The sequence below is a fragment of the Colius striatus genome, chromosome Z, assembly GCF_028858725.1.
Source record: "Colius striatus isolate bColStr4 chromosome Z, bColStr4.1.hap1, whole genome shotgun sequence".
NCBI classification, from domain to species: domain Eukaryota; kingdom Metazoa; phylum Chordata; class Aves; order Coliiformes; family Coliidae; genus Colius; species Colius striatus.
Window position 1 is genome coordinate 5,717,250 of NC_084790.1, and position 21,095 is coordinate 5,738,344.

Here is a 21,095-nt window from a genome sequence, read left to right on the forward strand (position 1 = left end):
CGGGCCAGACCCCGCGAGAGGGGAGCGTCGAGACCTCTCGAAGCCGCGCCGGGGCCGCCGCTGCCGCGGCTCGGCCGCCATCACGGCCGCGGCGCGCTCCTCGGGACCGGCGGCGCGCGGGGCAACCCCAGACCCGGGACCTTCGCCGAGAGCGGCTCCGGCGGTGACGTAACCCGACGTGGAGCGCGGGGATTGGCTGCGTGGCCGGAGCCGACGGCGCCCCGGCTGCGCGAGTCGGGCCGTGGTGCGCATGCGCAGCGCGCCCCGGGCCGCACTGAACCCAACCGGTGCGCTGGTTGCCTGACGTATTTATTTCGTGTCCTTGTGTGGCAGGACCAGCTTCTGCAAAACCCGCCCGACAGAACGCCGAAGCCCACACTGCCCCTCTCAGCTTTGCAAGACATAAAATACAAACTTGGAACAGCTGCAAAAATAGTGTCTTTGGAAGAAAATAGAGCTTCTACATTAGGTACAAGAAAATGGGTTTCAGTACAACCCCGAGCCCTCGCAACACAAAGCCCCATGCTTGTGTTGTCAAAAGGCTTTACAATCAACGTTCCCGTGTTACCGCTTCACGTTCTAAGGCAGCGAAGAGGCAGCACTGCCACGGCTCCATGGGGCGGGTCTCAGTCTCGGGGAGATGCCCAGCCAGGCTGCCCTGGGCTCATGGCTGCAAAGCAGTCAGCAGCTTCTCTACAGCAGCAACCACCCCTGTGTCAGGGGCCTGTGTACAGTGCTGCTCCATCCCCATTTCCTGCAGCGCAGCCAGGGCATTGGGAACGCCTCAAGTCTCAGGCAGATCAGGTCACCCCCTGCACTCACTGTCACCCAAGCTCTGCAGAGCACATACATGTGAAGGCTGCACTAGCACCTGCCCTCCCCCTTTTTAGTTGCAGGATCACTGGGAGGGGTTGCTAAAGGGTCCAAGGGAGGTAGGGGCAGACATCTGCTGCTCTGCAGCCCTCTGTGCTCCAAGGGCCATGAGCTGTCTTAATAACGCAGATACACAACACTTTCTGCTCTGGTACACCCAACAGCAGCTGTCCCACAGGCCCCTTCTCCTCCTTCCCAGGGTTCAGCAATCATAGAATCACAGAATGGTAGGGGTTGGAAGGGACCTTTAGAGATCATCTGGTCCAACCCCCCTGCAGAAGCAGGGTCACCTAGATCGGGTTGCATAGACACCTGTCCAGGCGGGTCTTGAAGACCTCCAAGGAAGGAGACTCCACAACCCCTCTGGGCAGCCTGTGCCAGGGCTCCCTCACCCTCTAACCCAAATCCTCCCAGCCCAACCTCAATTAGAGCCATGGAGCCTGAGTCTGCCTTTATCCCCACAACACTGCCCAGCTGCTCAACATGGTGCTGCTCAACCAGCAAAACAATCACACAGGAAGCAAATTCAACAATTCAACAGAGGAAAGTGCTTTCAAGAGGGGAGGCTCAGAGAAAAGCCTCTCCAGCAGCAAGGAGTCCTGTGGCACACTGCACTTCACAGTTTCCATCCCTCTGAGAGCGTGGTTTCTCCATCCCATGGCTGCCTCTCGGCTGTCAGGCACTGCTCTCCACAGGCTGAGTGCCAGAGCTGCTGCTGTTGGGTGCAGCTCTCCCAAGGCCTCACACCACCAGGGAGCTGTGGAAGACGACGCTCTCCTCTGGCTGCCCCTGATTCCAGTGTTCGTAGCTAAGCACAGGAGGTTTGGGCACCTCACTGAAGCCATCCGTGGCGGCATCGTTCCTGCCCCCGAGGAACGGCATGGGGGCTGCGGGCTGGCTGGGGCTGGCAGCGCCAGGGAAGCCCCTGAAGAGGAAGCTGCCCGTGTTTGGGAAGAGAGGCTTCACCAGGCTGACAGGGCAGAAGGCAGAGCCAGTGGGGTTGAAGTGCACTTTGTTCTTATCTGGGCAGGAAGGCTGGAAAGGCTGCTCAGGGCCAGGGGAGCTGAAGGAGAGACACAGTGGCCATGGTTAAGGACTGGCAGCCCCATGGAACGTATCCAGAGCTGTGTGCCCTGCAGAGCCTGAAGGCTGAACTGCCTCAGAGCTGGGCCACTCCTCTGGCATCAGCAGCAAGTGCCTGTTCTGTTTTGAAAACACACTTATTTATAGGAGAACCATTTCCTCTCCTCTAGAGGCTCTGCTGGCTGAAAAATCCTCCTGCCTGGGAAGGGCAGGAACCACAAAACCTTTCTGAGTGTGTCCATGTCTGAAGGGTGGCTGTTCAGCTTTTGTCTCTTCTCTGCAGGGCCTGAGCTGACATGTTTTTCTTGGGGGAGGGCTTTCCCAGAGTCTACTCCCTAATTTTATGGTAGGCATGGCAATCTCAGCAACAGAGGCCTCAACTGCCCCCACCCCAGCATCCTCCCACAGGGCCAACCTCACACAAGTTCTTCTCTGCCAACAACTCCTCATACTTACGAAGCTTCCTCAAAGGCCCGGACCTTCTCACATCCCTCAGGAGGCTCCCGTTTAAACATGTAGCTGTGGTTGGGTCGAGGAGAAGAAGCAAAGGCCAGGACTGGTGAAGGGCTTCCCTCCCCTAGCAGGTAAAAGACATTTTGAGAAATTTGCAAAAGAATCCAAGAGCACTCTAACTCAACACCCAGACATGCTCTTCCAGACCCAGGGGTGCAGATACAACACCCCAAAGCCACAGCCTTGATGTGCCTGGTTCCCAGCTCACATCCTCCATCTCGCCTTGGAAGTCACCCACCTGGAGGGCAGCCACTGGAGCTTTAACAGCCCACCAGTTTACTCAAATTGGCCAAGACCACCTCTCCCATCTCAGCTGCAGCTTCCAGGCCAGCATACAGCCAGCCACTGCACCCCAGAGCTCCCAGCCCCTCTGCTCTCTTTACCTTTCTCCTTTGGATCTAGCTGTGCCTCCTCTGCTGCCAGCCTCACCAGGGCGAGTGGGGAAAGGTGCAGAGGCATGGAAGGGGAGGGAGAGAGGCTGCTGCAGCTGCCACTGTTGGGCTCCAGTGTCAGGGACGCAGCTCCAGAGCCTCTCTGTGCGGGCACTGGTGCCCTGTGGCCATCTGGGACATCCAGGATCTGGAGGGAAGTAAAGTCTTAGAGGAGCAAGGTAGCCCCCTTCACCAGGGGTTGAACAGCAGCTACACCTGCAGGCGGCAGCTGCTCAGGGTGTACATCCAGAAAGAGGCAGAGCCACTGCTCTAAGGAGTGGTCCGGTGCTGCCAGGAGGATGCTGTAAGACCCCTCTGGGATCCCTCCCACATCAGCACAAGTTGCCTTCAGACACCAGTCTAAGATAGTGAATGCATTAAAGCCGACAAAGAGGCATCACCTGTCCTGAGATTACAGCTGGTTGGTCTCTCACATCACCAGCATGTTCCAAGGAGGGAAGTGAGCAGCCACTTGACTCCATTTGGACAGTTACGTGCCCACAACAAACCAAAACATGACACAGGGACCATCCCTACAGCCAAGAAATGTGTGTGGGCAGTGTCTTTAGAGTACAGCATCCAGTTCTGGTCTTCTTAGTTCAAGAGGGACAGGGAACATCTAGAGAGAGTCCCGTGCAGGGCCACTGAGATGATCAGGGGACTAGACCATCTTCCTTATGAGGAAAGGCTGGAGGAACTGGAGCTCTTTAGCTTGGAGGAGGCTGAGGAGGGATCTCATCAACACTTACAAATACCTGAAGGGTGGGTGTCAGAAGAATGGGGCATCACTTTCTTTCTGTTGTAGCTAGTGACAGGACAAGGGTAAGGGACATAAGCTGGAACACAAACAGTTCCATTTTAACACGAGGAGAAACTGTTGAGGTGAGGGAGCTCTGGCCCATGCTGCCCAGGAAGGATGTGGAGGCTCCTTCTCTGGAGGTTTCCTGTGCCCCCTGAAGGTTGTACTGAATGAGCTCTGGAGGTCCCTTCCAACCCCATTATTCTGTGTTTCTATGAATAGATTTCCAAGACCACCTAGAAGATTCCAAGGAACCTTGTGACCTTCACTTACCCACAAAAGCTCTTCATCCCCCTGTTCCTTCACAAACGCTTCCTCCAGTTCTTGGTTTAGCCCTTCCAGGCTCCTATGCAAGCGGGGGCTAAGCCTCAAAATGGGAGACGGAGAAAGGAGGCTTGAAGGAGAATCCTGTTAACAATCCAGAATCAAGGAAGTTAGAGCTGTATTTGCACAAACTCAGCAGTTGCATCCTGTTCCCACAGCTCCCCAGGGCTCAGCCAGAGCCTTCCAGGAGTCTGATGGGAAAAGACTGGCAGAAGAGTCATGTAAACTCACTATCTGCAGACCAAAGCATAAGGACACACTGAAGAGGTGAGAGGAGACAAACAATTGCTACCTTCTCAGGCCCAAAAGCAGAAATCTGAGAACAGCTTGGACATCTGTCCAAAGGTGTTTGTTCTCCACCTCACCAGGACACAGGGAGAGAGCAGAGCCGGGAGGACGTGAACGTACCCTGAGTGGTCCGAGGACAGCATGATCCCCTTGCAGTGGGCAGCTCTTCTCCTTCTCTTTGCCACTTCTGCCATTTAGCTTTGTTCGCTGGAGTTGATGCTTCAGTTTGGCAATCTAGCAAACAAAGTTTCAGCTACAGAACCAGGCAAGCCAACACAGCTCCACCAAAAAGGATCACATCCCACCCTCTCTCCTCCAACCCATGAGGCAGAGAGGGCCTCCATTCCATGAGCAGCAGCTCCAGCAACCTCTCAAAGGACGAACCAGGATCATTCACACAGCCTCATCATGACCTGCCCTGATGCACTGCAGCCAGTGCCCTTCCTGCAGTGGTCCTGGGCCCTCAGCCTGTGGGGCACAAGGAGCTGGGCCCTGCAGCAACTTGGTGCCAGACACTGCAGCAATACACTGAGCTTAAGCTGAGCTGCTTTGCAAGAGCTGTCTGCCAAGGGGAAGGCAGCAGTATCAACCTGAGGTGGAGTCACAGAGTGTTGGAGGTGAGAACAAGGGCCAAGGTCTCATTGCATTTCCCATGCAATGCTACAGGCTTGGGGCAGAGGAGCTGGAAAGCTGTCCTGCAGAAAAGGACTTGGGGGTATTAACCAGCAGCCATCTGAACATGAACCAGCAGTGTGCCAAGGCAGCAAATAGCATCCTGGCTTGTATCAGCACTAGTGTGGCCAGCAGGGCTGGCACTGTCTCCCTGTACCTACTAGTGAGGCAACACATTGAGTATTCAGTGTTGGGCCCCTCACTGCCAGAGGGACACTGTCAGGGCTGGGCAGCAGAGCTGGGGAAGGTGCTGGAGCACGCATGTGATGAGGAGCAGCTGAGGGAATGGGGGTGTTCAGTCTGGAGAAGAGGAGGCTGAGGTGAGACACAATTATTCTCTACAAGGACCTGACAGGAGGTTGTAGTGAGATGGGAGTCGGTCTTTTCTCCCAAGTGATAGGACAAGAGGAAACAACCTCAAGTTGCCCCATAGGAGGTTTAGATTGGACATTAGAAGAACTCATTCACCAAGAAGGTTGTCAGACACTGTCCCAGGCTCTCCAGGGAGGTGGAGGAGTCCCCATCCCTGAAGATATTTAAGACACACAGCTGAGGGACATGGGTTACTGATGGGCTTAGCACTTAGTTAGTGGTTGGACTCGATGACCTTAAAGGTCTTTTCTAATTGAAGAATCAGGGGACTGAGACATCCTTCTTATAAGGAAAGGCTACAGGACCTGGAGCTGTTTAGCCTAGAAAAGATTGAGCAGGGAAACCTCATCAACACTTACAAATACCTAAAGTGTTGATGTCAGGAGGATGGGGTGACAATCTTTTTCTTTTGTCTCCAGTGACAGGAAAAGGGGCAATGGACAGAAGCTGGAACACAAACGGTTCCACGTACACACAAAGGAAAACATTGTGGTGAAGGAGCCCTGTCACAGGCTGCCCAGGAAAGGTGTGGAGTCTCCTTCTCTGGAGGTTTCCAAACCCTTCTGGATGCATTCCTGTGTGACCTTATCTAACTGGACCTGCTTTAGCAGGCAGCTGGACTGGATGACCTCTAGAGGTCTTTTCTATCCCCTACCACTCTGTGACTGTATGACCTTTGACAGCAGCCTGTTCTCCAGTCCCCTCCCACGCAAGCAGGAGCCTCCTATGCACTGGCAACTAACACAACTCTTGCCCAAGCACTGGGGTGTCTGTTTTACCTCTCTGCGGTGATCTGTGCTACCCCAAGAAGCAGAACGTTTGTGAGAACTGGTGCTGGTTGTCCCCACCTCTGCGTCATGCCATGACACCGGAGTCTGGAGTGACAAGAAACACAGCTGAGAATCATCACAACATTTACTGGATGAGAGATGGGTAGGACAGTCCTAAGAACAAGCCACCATCACCCATTCACAGTCCAGCCTCCCTCAGCAATACAATGCTCAAGAACATGCAGAGATAGCCCTCTGTTTTCATTTGGCAAATCACTTCTCCAGATTTGTGCCAAAACCTCAACAGACCTATGTCACAAGAGTCTTGTCCCAAAGTCACTGCCTTAGTCACCCCAAGCGCCTGGTGAGACTAAGGACACCAAACCATTGCTCTGGAGGAACAACGGCCCAAGCCCCACCTGATGGATGGGGACATGAGGCTCCAGGCATCCACACAGGAAGGAGCATTCCCCAGAGAAAAAGCCTCACCCAGCTGTGACCTCAGGCTCCTGTATTGGAGTCAAAGGCAGCAGCAAAGCCAGAGTGTGACCTCCAGTCTGACCCAGCTGCCCCTCAGTCTGTAGGGCTGGCAGTTCTCAGCCCACACTCTCCATGTGGACAGTCAGCCTCAGCACCTCTTTACTCAGTTGTTTTTCAAGCAGCAGCTACATTTTGAATATCAATGGAAATCAGAAAGAACCGTTAATCTGATCAGCAAAGGGTGTGAACTTCCTTCCTGCTGAACTCAGCCCTGGCTGTAGAGACTCCAAGACCTAACAGTCCCAAGACACACAATTTTCAAGACCAATTTTCATTTTTTTCCCCAAGATCACATGTCAGTGCCTCTTAAATCACTCGCCCCGTGTCACTGCTGCCTGCCATTTCTGTGGGAGGCCCTGGATGATGCTTCCATCCCCAGTGACAGGCTGCCAGAAGGTGCAAGGGCCTGAGAACAGTTCCTCTCCAAGCAGCTTTGCTCATCTCCCCAGAGGCTGCTGCAGGAACAGCAGCTGTTTCAAACAGATCTGTTGAATCATTGGGATGACAGAAGCTTCTTCTTTTAAAATCTGTTTTAAAATCTATTCAAACCATGGGAACAAGGCAAGTTTCTTAAGAGAGGTACCATGTTTCTGTTATGTAAAGGCATACAGGTGATTTATAGGCAGAAATCCAATGCTCTCCTGACTTAACAGGCTGAGAATGAAACTCCTGTTGACACACCCCACTGCACAGAGCTCACTGCATCCCGTTTGTTGCTGAGGTCTCTGCTTTGCAGTGCCTGTAAGCAGCAGACTGCACAGCACAGTCCTTTCCAGCTTGGCATTCCGTTTGGTTTGAGAGCAGAAATGTGTACAGTCCAAGCATGGCTGCTGTGGCTGTGCCACTCCCAGACTGTGCCAAGCAGAGTCAACAGGCCTTTGCCACAGGAAACCCCATCACACATACCAACTTGTGGCTTCAGCACAAGGCACATGTGATCTCACTTCCTACCACAGAAACTCTCCCCTAAACAGCTTGAACATTGTTATTTGGCTGTTATCCCAAAGCGTTGTGTCATTTTCTATCCCAGCAGAAAGCTGAGAAGAAGGGGCAAAGGTGTAGGAGACATGACTGCAGCCCATCCTGCAGCAAGTCTTTGGGAAGATGTTATGAACAGTCCAGCCAGGATGTGAGAGAAACCCTCCTCACACCACTGGAAACCTCTTCAGCCCCATCTGAGCAGTCATCTACTGCAGCCTGCTGCTGGGAGTGCCGAGCACTGCACCGGTGATCACAAAAACTACGGCCTAAAAAGGAAGAAAAGTCGCTGGTTGCAATGGGGAGGCCTGAAACTGAGGGGTGCACACACGGCCCCGCTCTCGCAGGCAGATTGTCAGGGGAGAAGGAAATTACAGAACCTTTTGTACTAACTGTGGCAAAACCGCTTCCTCAGAGAAAGGAGATTAAAAAAATGCACAGCAAGATAAAGCCACAAGCTCCAATCGTGTGTGGTGCTGCCATCCTCACGCCCACACGAGCACCTGCAGTTTACCTTAACCACCTTATGACAGCAAATCTACTGAGCTCTGCACCACAGCTGATTGGCAGCTGAACCAGAAGGGAAGCAAACCTGTACTGGCAAGCAGAGAAAGTCCAAACTCTTATAACTAGGAAGCCTGAAAAGATGGAGGGTGTGGCAAAGCCCCAAAAGTTACTCTTAACACAACTGGGCAGCCTAGAACCAAGGACTTTACTCCCAGCTCTCAACAGAGAAGGCATCCAGCGTACACAGAGGTTTGTATGTGAAATGGGAAGATCCCTGCTCAGTCTGCAGGCAGGCTGCAAGGTAAAATGAGCATTTGCAAGACACTTGCTGGCACTGGCGAAAGCCCACGGCACAGCCGTCCATTAGGAGTCATCAGCCCATTCTCAGCATAGACTGGTACCAGCCATCTTGGGCAGAACAGGTTGTCTCCTCTTCTCCAACCCTTTCCCCAAAAGCTCCAAATGCAAGAAAAGCTATTTAGCCCCAAAATGGGGGTTAAGTGTTCCTACCATTGCTGAAGACAGAAAGGAAGAGTGTGCTTCCCCAAGTCAGAAATCAAGTCAGATAAATTCTTTCCCTTCCTCTCCAGCATGCCCTCTGCCCCCAGCAGCCTCTTGGGCACTAGAGCCAAAACAAAAGCAGGCAAGAATACTTTGAAAAGGACAATGGAAGTTGGAATCCAATTGAGAATTTCCTGCAAACAGCCCAGTAATAAATTGTTGAATAGCAAAGATCAAGCAGCAAGTTAACAGAGGTTGACTGTACTAAACAAATGACTTGTCAAGCAAACCATACTCTTATCCTTCTAATTCTTTCACCTCTGCAGATAGACAGCACTGTTAGCTGCCACACAGTAATATTTACAGGTTGCTAAGAGTTCCTCGAGGTCTGGAGCTTTTCCATCCTACAGCAGAGTGCTGCACCCTCCATGTTAGCAAGCCCTTCTGTGGGAGCACCTTCAACTTCTCACGGCCCATGGCATGCAGTCCACGAGCTTTATGTAAGGACTTGGCCCCAAACTGCAGGCCAGGATAAAGAAGGAGCATTGAGCCAGCACTGGAGAGGGAGCCAGAGGCCATCTGCCTCCAAACAAGGCCAAGGAAACTAACTGCACCGAAGTGGAACAAATTGAAGCTGAGAAGTGAAGGAAAAAAAGCCTTCCTAGAAAGATGCAGCTGGATGGATGGAAATTTAACGCCTTCACTGGTCACACAGCTCTGCAGCTGACTCCTAGCCCAGACTCCAAGTGTTTATACCTGGGTAGCTTTGTCATTCATGCATGATGTGGAAGCTCCTTCAGTGTCCCTCGGCCACTGTCCCAAGAGGTAGGAGCCCAGGATGGTGTCCAGCGAGGAGGTGCGCTGCACACGGGGTGGTCGCGGCCGGGAGCTCTTCTCAGCTGCAGCGGCACAGGGAAAGCTGGCTGGACAAGGGGGAGAAGAATATCAGATCAGACTTCCAAAGCCAAGATTCAGCAACAGTGTCACAACTAACAAGCCCATGGCCACTGCAAAGATGACAAGAAGGGGATCAACACTCATACTGTTTACTTTTGAAAACCAGAGTCCTGCCCTTCTGACGTGGCCAGCGAGCTGCCACTCAGGTCAGCCGCAGCTCTGCCCAGCTTCAGCTAGAAACTGCTCCAGCTCAGCTGCCAGCAACAGAAACACCACTCCAGTGAGGTGGTCCAGCTAAGGCTCGAGCACAGACTGCCCAATCTGCCTTCCTGTCCACCCTGCTGCACAGCCATATTCACACTTACCACCAAGAGATTGCTTCTCCAGAAGCAGAGACTTTACTGCAGCCCTTAGATGGTTGCTTAAAGGCATTGATTAGACATTCCAGCCAAAGTCAACAGAGCTGCTACCCAACTGAGTGAAATACTCAGCCTTTCCATGTTGCTTCTGCGTGGGCACTGTACAAAACCCCCACTACACTGTCTCCAAGGCCGTATTTCTTACAAGTTGCATTGCTGGAGAGCTCTGGGCCTGCCCAGCCTCCACCAGCCAGCCACACAGCCTGTTCAGGCAGGACTTTCCGAACAGTCACTAGAAACACCGTGGTTTGAAGCAAAGCTCTGTAAATATGCTCAGTGTCAGTCTGAGTGTTAGTGATGATGGACTCCAGTGTAATCCTCTCACGAGGACAGAGTCAAGTGTCTCTTGGCAGGTTGCAGGAAAGGGAGACACACAGCAGGCGGCTTTGCTGCGCCCTTCACCATCTCCTCCTTCGCATCCTGGCCAGCCTGAGGTGATACATGTATGGCTCACGGGCAGGCAGCACTGCTGCCCTTTACTGCAGCCCCATTGTCATCCTTACAAGTGAAAAAAAGCTGTTATCACCAAACCCAAGTAAGCAGCAAGGAAAAGGCAAGTTCAAGCCAGCAGGAAAATTTGTTTGCATTGCATTTTGATTAGACATGCAAATTACCACACACATTAGAACCAGCCCTGTGGCCTCCTGGCAAGATATTAAGGCCAGGAACCGAACTCTGCTCCAGGTGCTTTGTGTACAGACACTCTCTGCTTCCACCCCAGAACAAGGGCATGGCAGGCAGGCAGTGATTTAACCCTGCTAAAACCAGTGCTAACGCTGTTAAGCACTATGGGCTTGCCAAATCCCCCTGTATTGCCACTACAGGCTCACAGGAGACTGTTCCAGGGACAGGGCCTGCTACATACATCTTCTTATCACCTAAAATACCATCTGAGCAATGGAACTGCAGATCTAGGTGAGAAAAGGGTCAGAACAAGAAGCCATGTGTGAGGTTGAGAGCAGCTCTAGTGCCTGTGTGACAACCACACCTTCCCAAGGCCCACACTGGATTAATGGCTTATTGTGCAGGTCCAACTGATGTCCAGGCACATTCCCTGCTCACAACAGCTGACAGTAAGGTAGTGACCACTCACTCTCATTTAGAAACGCATTAGTGTTTGCAGCTTCCTCTTCAGTGCCTCATTACCCCACCAGCTGTGGCACTTGTACCTCCATGGACATGTGACTTCAGCTGGCATTTCCTCTCTGCTCTTCCCAGCCAGGCTACTGGCAGAAGAACCAAGTGCTACAATAGAGCAGCCTCTCTCCCACATGGCTGTGACAGCACACATCCCCACAAAGCTCTCCAAGAGGTCCCTTTGGATGTAACCATTGTATCAGAGGGACTGGGTCACCTTGAAGTCTTGAAGGCTCCAAGCCTTCAAGAGGCTAGTGCAGCCAAACACAGCCAGCTGAACCACCAGCAGAGACCTGGCCAACCTTGGTGACACGGGCCCAAGCTCACAGCGCTTGTGCTTCCCACGTGACAGCTGAGCTGCTGCAGATAACAGAACTGTCACCATATCTTCAGGAGCCATTTAGTTGCCTCCAGCTGCCGCCTGAGGCTTTTGTGCAGCCACAAGTTAAGCGACTGGTGTGGTGCACGCGTTTAGAAGTAGAGAGTTTTGAGTACTGGAGTCCTACAGATTTGCAGTGTCCCTAGTCTTTCCCAACCACATCAACATGAGGGAGCTCAGAGCTTCCTAAACATTCTCTCTAGGCCAGACAATCTTCTCATCTAAAAAGAGAAAATAGAATTTGATGGGGCAACACTTTCTTCTGCAGTGCCCAGTCACAGGACAAGGGATAACAGACACAATGTGCAACACAGGACGCTCCACCTGAACATGAGGAAAAACTTTGCTGTTCATGTGACAGAACCTGGCACAGGCTGCCCATGGAGGGTGTGGAGTCTCCTTCTGTGGAGGTTTCCAAACCCACCTGGACACATTCTTCTGTGACCTGATCGAGGGGAACCTGCTTTATCAGGGGGTTGGGCTGGATGAGCTCTAGAGGTCTCTTCCAACCCCCACCATTCTGTGATACTATGAACTCTTCAGTAAACTTCAAAATTTCCGGGATCACCTTTGCACTTTTCAATAAAGAACACTTACAGCTGAAGCAAGAAGCAATGCCAAGCAACAATGAAGTTCCCATTACTACTTTCTTTAGAGCTGTAAAATTTTCCTCCTTCCCTCTCCAGATTTCACCCTGGCAAAACTGACCCTTTAATGTCAAATGAACATTTAGAAATTGAGGGGCATGCTGTTCTGACTCTGACCTTTTTGGAAGATGCCCTTGCAAAGGTCTATCTTAAAGCAATGAAGCATAAAATAATAACCTATCTTTAAACACAAGAGCTGTTAAGTTGGTGGTGGAAGGAGGGGCTGAGGCCAGGCATCTCCCTCTGCGTGCAGTACAGCCCAGGTGTACCCAACAGCTTTGGATGCAGTTTTTAGTTTACTGGCTCAAGCAAGGGCTGTAAGCTGTCAAGAGCTGTTAGGGAGCCTGTAGCTGAGCTGGAACCTAAGCAACTCTGACATTTAACTTATGCAAACATCTTCCATCCCAGTGTGATAAATTACTGCTAATTATTGAAGTTCTATATCAGCCTCCCACAGTTGCATCTTTTAGTGTTCTGCAGAACACATCACTTTATTCAGGCAGTGCTCCTGAGGTGGGGGTGAAGGCTGAGATAACAATGCCCCGAGTTGAATTTCTCAAGGGCCTGTCAAACCCCAGCAGGACCCTGTGATGCAGAAGTGTCTTTCCAATAAGTCACTCCAAACCAGGCTGCTGGGTGTCTATCAGTGTTCCCTGCTGCACCCCAGCACCGCTTCCTTCATCTTTAACACCTCTCCAGACAGTCTAGCTGTGAGAACTCTGTACAAAACATTCCTTTGCACAACAGCTACTTGGATATGGTTCAGGTGGCACAAGCAGTGGGGACATAATACTGGCATTGCTGTGATGGTTACCGGGGCAGGAGGCCCCAAGTCAGAAAGGAAATATGCCATCTTACCATGCCAGAGCATGACACTTTATGGTCACCTTGTACTACTTAACAAGTTACAGCTCCAGCCTGCAGCTTTGGCATAGAACAGGCCTTGGCCAGAGTATCACTCAGAGCTTGTAGGCCCACAGTAAGAAAACCAGTGTCTTCCCTTCTATTCTTGGTTTAAAATGCAATGGGACGGGAGACACACAGATTTCCAGAGACATTACAAAGCACAATCCACAAGTCATGTCAGGGAATCATACTTCATCCAACCTCACTCTGCAAGATGGTACTTGATCAGAAAACTTATCTCCTTTGAGGACCAAACCCACATGAACTGGGCACTTCCAGTGCAGAGGATGGACGTGCTGGTGAAATACAAGATCAAACCTGAAGCTTCAATAGAAACCGTTTAAATCTTATTTCAGTTTTTCTGCAGTTTCACCATGGTGAATCGAGTTACCTGAGAGGGAGTTTCCAAACAAGACAAAAAACTCTTAGCTGCAAGTAAGCTTCAGAAACATACCCTTGGTTCTATTTTGTTTTTTCCAGATAAGAGTAGATAAATGAAAATGTGTGTCCTGACTGCTGCCCTAAGGAAATTCAACAGAACCACTCATTTTTGCACAGTCTCAATCTTTAACACAGCAAAAACTAAGAACCTCTGCAGGGACAGAATGGCTTTTTCCCAGCACTGAGCCTTTACTGCACTCTCTCTGCATTCACAACAAAAGGGGAAAAGGGAAGATTTAAGAAACCATGCTGGTAACCACGGCAGTCAGACCAGGCACTTCCTGTGGCACACCAAGGTGTTGCTGTTGCATGCTGCTTCTGCAACAGCCCGCCCAGGGAGGACCTTCATCTAGCCCACAATCTGAAAGCAATGCAAGATTATGCAAAGAATAACCACTTTTCCTCTGGGACTCCCAGAAAACCTGAACGGAGGTGAACAGGCAGTTTTACTTGTTCTTAATGAAATCTAAAATTCTGTGCTTAGCACGCTACAGAAATCTGCAAAGGTGTTAGAAAACAGAACCCTCTCACAGAACTTACAGCACGGGCAGAGATAGGTACCAAGACAGGAGTGAAAGCAACACCAAGAGCTGGAGAGGTTCTGGGCTTAAAGTTCACAGAAGCCGGTGAGAAAAAGAACATCCTCCTCGCACAGAGAGCTACAGATGGGTCTTTTCAGGTGGCAGAGACAAGGGGAAGATCTCAAGCTTTAACCAGAAATGAAGTAGAAGATCCAGAGGAGCCTGCTAGAACATGCTTCCTTAAGGTACCAAAAGACAAGTGAGGCTATGAACACACACTGATTTAGCATCCTCTACAGAAACCCCACCAGAAAATGATGGCACGTAGGGATGTAGAGAAGGTCTCCTGTACAAGACAGGCAGCAGGACAACTACAAGCAACCTCTGAAGGCTGGACACAGTTTGCATCTTCTAGGAAAAGAAAAATCTCACTTTAACCCAAAAGCAAGAAAGGAAAGCTATGCTCTGTAGTAATGCAATGAGGATGAAGTAAGACAAAAGAGTTGCAATTGATATGTGTGGGTAGAGAAAGGAACAATTTGAATGTCAGGGGGCTTCAAAGAGGAGAATGAACCTAGAATTTATAGACAGATTAAAAGCTAATGATACACACAGCCCTCAGCTGCTCCTGCGAAGTTAACATGTCCATAGCAGTAACTGCTGGCACCATGTCTTCTCACCTCAAGCCTCTGCAAAGGAAGTATTCTGCATCTCTCTTGGTAGTCTAAAATTATAATCCCTTTGTTTTTAAAGACTTACAACTGAAGGGAAATTCCCACCCATGCCAGGATGCGATTTCATAGCTCTTTTCTTGTTTCAGTAAACATTAACACAGAAATGCAAAACCCTCAGAGCACTGAAATTCATTGCACCTTCCGGAGAAGAGGCAGAAGCTGTGGTTAAACCACCCTGCTCCTCACAACTTGCTCAAACTGGATGCATGCAGCCGAAGACACCCAAAAAAGTACACGCTGTTCCCAAAGCACAGCCCTCAGAAACCGTGCAAGAGCCTTCCTCTGCTTCAGCACTTGACTGACATAGAAAAGAGCAACCCATCGAGGGAGCATCAGGAAAGCAAAACATCCAAGGGCTAAGAGGATCCAAGGATTCCCATCAGATACAGCCCAAAGACCTGCCTCACAGGCTTTGCTGAACCAGCCTCCAGGGCTTCACAACTGGCCCTGGGAGCACAAGGGAAGACATTCCAGGCTTTGTAATCTCTCCCTTGGTTACAAGCTGCGCTAAGTGCAGCTGGAGAGAGTTGCCCAAAGGATACAGCATATGTGGATATCATTGAAGGAAATTAACAGGGGACGACGTCAGTTCAAGTTGTCCTTTTTTTTGTTGTTTTTTCAATGCAGACGTTGTTGAACAGCAGCTCCCTCCAACAGGGCTCAAGGGCTGAGGCTGAACACCCAGTGGATGGAGGAACAGAGATGAACTCCTCACCTTTAACTTAATTCTTTCAAAGCTTTTTTTTTTTTTTTCAGATGCTAAAACAATCTGAAGAATTTCAACATCCTCAGTGTCTTTGGTTGAAGTGCACATTTCCTAACTGTAGCCTGATGCAAGGCACCACTTTGGTGGGATCTTCAAGGGCCCATCTCTGTCACTGATACAAGCCAGGGGTGTGTCTGGACTGGCTTTATGCTCTGAAATGTAGGTCAGAAGTAGGAAAAACAAGAAAACAGATGGACATGCAGCCTCTCATGAGCACTGAGAGTGGCTTAGAAACAAGACAAAAATTATTCAAATATTAGATCTTTAGGACTTCTTCACTCTGATCCTGGAGAATATAGACAACTACGGGATTACTAAAATAATCCATGTCACTCACACAAGAAAAGTGAAACCCAAGCAATGAAGAGAGCTGTGGGTTTGAAGGTTTTTTTCCCTTTTTAAAAAAATCAGCCCTACCTAATTCCCAATAAGCATCTAGTAATCGAGATCACTGCAAAATGCAGTGTTCTTACTCTCAAGATGAGAGCAAGCCCTTGGAGATCTTCCAGTACAGATAAAACAAAGTAAAACAAAGCCAGAAGACAACATCCTTGGTATTTCCTACAGTTACAGACAAGGTAAAAAACAATGAAGAAGATGTTTTCCTGTCCTTTGTATACATATAACTACATAAATCACAACACCACTTTACAATAAGCCCTCACCCCATCCTCACAGTCATGGCTGGCTGCAGTTAGGCCATCTGCCCGGAGAATGCAACATGAAGCTACTAAACCAACTTTTCAGCAATGAAATAAAAAACTAAATATCACAGCATCTGCTATACCTTCTGCTTACCTTCCTAGTGACTTTTTTAAGTCGGATGCTGGACACCAAAGTTCCCATTAGCTCAATGTCAGGACCCGCCTGACCAGCACCAGCACAGCAGTGTTCTATACACCACAGCTGCAGGCACTGGCTCAAGCATGCCAGGAACCACACACAATGCTATTCCTGCTTCTCCATGCTTCCAGCCTGAGAGGATAGCACACAAGCTGTGAGAAACTAAGGCACAAGGAGGAGAAGCAGCTTGCCCAGAGTCATGCAGCAGGTTCCAGGCAAGCATGGAAACAATTATTTCCCATTATTTTCAAAGAATGGACTAACCACAGAACCTCCTTTGATATTTTCCTCATTTCCTGTACAGCCAACCCTGCATTATCAGGTGGTTTAAATGGCAGCACCACAAGCTTCATTTTTAATGCAAAGAGGCCTGTTTTAATATAAATTCCAAGAGGGAATATTATTACAAGCTCAACACTCCTCGTCTTTCTTGGAGCTCTTGTACAACCGAGGACCCCGCTAAATCAGTACTGTCATCTCAAACTGCAGGAGCCACAAGGGAAGTGCCAAGATCAGCTTGGTGTAGTCAACACTGCCACTTGTGCAGTATTTCAACACCCCAGCTCTGCATGAAGAGAACTCATTGCAGCTTGCTGCTTGATATTACTTCTCTCACAGTGTTAGGCCAAGTACTTGGTTTTTCTTTTGCACCACTCAGCCAGACAGTAAAACATTTACCATGCATCTGCAACAGAACTGCTGCTTATTTGCACAGATAGGTGCCTAGGTTCCTTCAGTTCTTTGCTCACTCAAGAAATGTTAAAAACTTTGCTATGGTCCATGCAATTGCGTTTCAGCCCTAGCTGAAAAGAAGGTTCACAAACAAAAATACATCCAGGGTAAGCAACTAGCTTCCTAGTTCCTCTGGAGCATTCTGGTATACAAGGGACAGATCGAACCAACTGCACAGTCCCATCCCTTCCCCCTGCAAGTTTGTTCTTAAATGTCATCTCCAGTACTTTAATGAAGGGAAAAACTTGTTTCACTCACAGAATGTCAACACAAGTCAAGATTAGTTATAGTTGTGTCCTTTGTTTCCCCTTTCCCACACCCGTATCCAGAGGCTAACAAACTGGGAGCAGCAAGTTTAGACAGAAGGTATGATCTCTATCAGCTGAGGACTTGGATGCCATGAATGGACTCTGATTACCATGTGCGAAGAAACGAGTTCTACATTAAACAAAGCCCCTTGCCATGTTTTTCCCCTAAATCCCAGCCTCACATTGTCTTCAGCTGCCTTTTGCATGAAGCCTCATTTGATTCCATGGGATAAATGCAAGATTCTTCCTGGCTACTCACAACATCAGGACATCTTCAAGATTTTTCCCATCCCTCAACCAGTCCCTACATGACTATTTTTACCCATTACAGCTCCCCACCTGTGCTTAACCCTTTAATTCCATCAGCCTGCTTATCCCTCAGCAGAACCCTAAAGGCAAAGGTAGAATTACTTAATGATAAATCCCAAAGTCTGGAAATGCAAAGCTTGTCAAAACAGCTGTTTGCAGTGCAGCAGCTCAATTTTCCCATGACAGTACTCTGCATTGCTGCTGGAGGGCTTTTGTTTCTCTTTTGGAGTTTTAATACCAACTGAGCTGCTGCTTCTACTGTGATACTCCTCCAAGATCCATTTTCCCACTTTCAAGTTGGGTACAGGATACAAGCATCATGAACCTGGGTGTCCTTTGTTCATTTGCTTAAGCACCCCTTGAAAAACTGCAGGTGTTGAACAGCATAAAAGAAAACTCAAGAGCAGGCAACCTGAACATCTGCAGCACTATTTCAGTAACAAAAGCCTTTATACCTATCTCACAGGAAACAAAACCCCATCAGATATCAACTACTAAAGCAAACACAGTAAAGCCTGAAGCACTTACCATACTCAATAGTAAAACTGAGGTGGGGGTACCCCTGTGATACCTGCAGCAAAGGAAAGAAACAGAGATGGACACCATTAACAGCTCTGCTGTGCCCCTATCACATAGGCAGCAATCTCATGGCACTTTTAAATGGGACCTGCCAGGACATGTTCCTATGCAACCTGATCTACGTTGACCTGCTTCTGCAGAGGGGTTGGACTACATGATCTCTAAAGGTCCCTTTCAACCCTACCAGTCTATGATTCTATGATTTTTATTCCTATAGAAACATCTTTATTTTGTTAATATACACTCAGGCAGTATTGCCTACAAGTAGTGTCCCACTTGTCTGCTCTTAACACACACCTGGCACGAGTTTAACTCAGATATCAAGTAAAGATATTTAGCAGTCTACTCAGTCCCTCTAACAGGATCCCCACAGCAAAAACAACTGGACACCTGAAAATCAGGCAAGTAGCAAAAACACTCCTGGATAAGACAGCTCTGCCAATAGTAACTTCCTGAAAGGCACCACATAATTCTGGGGTTGTAGTGGTAGTGCTGGTGAACCTGCCAAATTTCTCTGAATTCTGGTGAAGACTATCAGTACAACTTTGATTTCCGAGGGTCAACGTGAACTACATGAACTGTATGAGTCTTGTCAAAGCCATTCATGAAACCCCTACATCAGTCACACAGGTTTACAGGCAGAGACCTGCACCCTTGTTCCTCCCCTGAGCCATGCCAGCACTGATCAACAGGCAGCATCAGAAGAGTGTCAGGCAGTTACCCTTCTCACCCCTAGAAATCCACTGACACTATCCAGAAGAGCAGCTGGTGACTCCCAGTGCAGCTCTTCATCCCATCGTACCCCTTGCACATTTCCTGATTTGCTGAAGGAGCCTGCTCAGCTAGCAACACAGGACATGACCTTGCTTTTCCAATACATTCCACCTTCTCCCTCTCTGTGCATGAGCCAGTTTAGATGCCTCAGACTACTCACTCGTTCCTGTTCACAAAACATCATGTTCACCAGTAGGGCCACAAATTCAAATTCCAGCTGCAATTTAAACAATCCTACTTTTTTCTACCATCATTCTGACAAAAAGAGGGACAAAGATTTAGAATCACAGAATTACAGAATAATTTTAGTGGGAAAAGACCTTCAAGATCATCAAGTCCAACCACTAACCTGTTCATAGGTTACTGTTCCTGCTCACAAAATGTTTTGTTTGCCAGTGAGGTCACAAATTTAAATTCCATCTGCAGTTTCAATAACTGGCATATTTCTGAGGAAGAGAAACACAGATTTATCAGTGTCTCGCTTGAGAAAATCAGGCTTCAGACCTGCAATGATTGGTGAGGACTGAGGCCACAGCCAGGGAGAGGACTTGCGAGTGCCATGGTGTGAGTTTCAGGGAGGTTGAAGTCCAGATGCACGTGTGGAAACTCTCTGACCAGCACTTGCTTCTGTGTGGGCTTTGGAGGAAACAACTGACACCACAAACAGCAGGCACACTGCTGTTAACTAATTTAAACTTCAAGGCTCATCCCAGCCCAGAGAAGCATAACCTCATCAGTGCTGTAGCACCTGCAGACCTCAGATGCTGCAGCCACTCTCAAGCCAAACCTGGCACAAACCAATGCAGCAGGGATGGGTCTGGCCTGCACCTGAAGAGGATCAAGCATTAACATGTTACCTGCTGCACCACCAAAAGCCACATCTCCGAAGATATAAGGAATTTTAAAAAGACACTGACCCAAATGATCAGATTCATCACCAGAAGTCCTAACATCTTGTATTTGTAAACTGCAAATCAAGTCCTTTTAAAATATTCTTAGGCCTCCTTCCTGGCAGCCCTAGCTTTGGCTCTTCATTTTAACAGAAGCCCTTTGAGACACTCAGCAGCTGCTCCTCATCTCAATAGGATCCTCTATTATCAGAGCAGCTGCGGGATCAGCCCAAAGATCACCCTCCACCTCTTCTAAAACCCCAGGGCAGAACCACAGAGATCCCCAGCTGCCAGCCACCATACAGCTCCAGAGCAATTCAAAAAGGTGGCAGAGGCAAAGGGGGAAAGAGGTGCTAAAGCAACGGGTTTCCATGCTGAGCTCCAAAAGGTAGGAGCAGAAGTGGTAAGAGGATGAATCATCAGGATGCCAGCTTTCAGTTAAACCCTGTCAGTTTACTGCTATGGCTCCCACACACACAGGGAGCAAAGTCAAGCTTATGAAGAGCTGAGAGACAGAGCAATGGAAATTTCAACACTTCCAAAACTGCAGATGAAATTACTATGATCAACAGGAAAAAAATCAGACTCCTAGAGCCTGCACGGTGAGGCACAGAGCCAGGAAGAAATGAAGACCAGCAATTCTGGTTCCTGTCAGTGGAGCTCGTGCTGTTTTGCCCTCAGAAAGCTGCATGGTGTCCACCACACTCCAGAGTAGTACAGAGCTCCAACACACCCAAGAGATCACAGGCAGCTGTCTCTCCTTCTTTGACACTTGCTTTGTTTTCTTCCCAAAATCTACTACTAAGTAATTGCCCTATTCACAGTAACTTCACCTGCAGCATACCCTGGAGAAAAGGAGAGATTAGTACTCAAAAAGAATTTATTTCATTAACTTCTTGCAAGAGTAAATTGAGCAAAAAGCTTTTTAATAGCTTCCCCCGATCAACATCAAACCTGCCGGTGGGAGGAAAGAAGGTAAGTCTCAAGCACTGAAGTGCAGGAGGCTTCAGGAAGGGCTGTTAACTCTTTGATGGAGTGCAGCATTGTCCTGCAGAGTTGGTTAAAGTAGCCACTGTGTTGCAGGGAAGCAGCACCCTGAATTAGCCACCAGGATCTGCTGGCCCAAAGCTTGATAAACATTTCTCTCTGTTCCAGACATCTG

At 49.1% G+C, this 21,095-nt stretch overlaps 1 protein-coding gene across 19 annotated transcripts in view; it reads right to left on the reverse strand.

The window, feature by feature from the left end:
* Window positions 1–415: 415 nt before the first annotated feature.
* Window positions 416–21,095, reverse strand: part of FAM117A (family with sequence similarity 117 member A) — a 33,632-nt gene continuing 12,952 nt past the window's right edge. For 9 of the 19 annotated variants that reach the window (XM_062019216.1, XM_062019215.1, XM_062019214.1 and 6 more), the window contains 7 exons: window positions 9,408–9,574; window positions 6,135–6,230; window positions 4,432–4,545; window positions 3,973–4,107; window positions 2,853–3,048; window positions 2,413–2,533; window positions 416–1,936 (listed from right to left, as the gene is read on the reverse strand). In XM_062019216.1, coding sequence (XP_061875200.1) covers window positions 1,615–1,936; window positions 2,413–2,533; window positions 2,853–3,048; window positions 3,973–4,107; window positions 4,432–4,545; window positions 6,135–6,230; window positions 9,408–9,574 — 1,151 coding nt within the window. In that variant the 3' untranslated portion in view covers window positions 416–1,614. The other 10 variants (XM_062019225.1, XM_062019224.1, XM_062019223.1 and 7 more) reach the window with 3 other exon arrangements.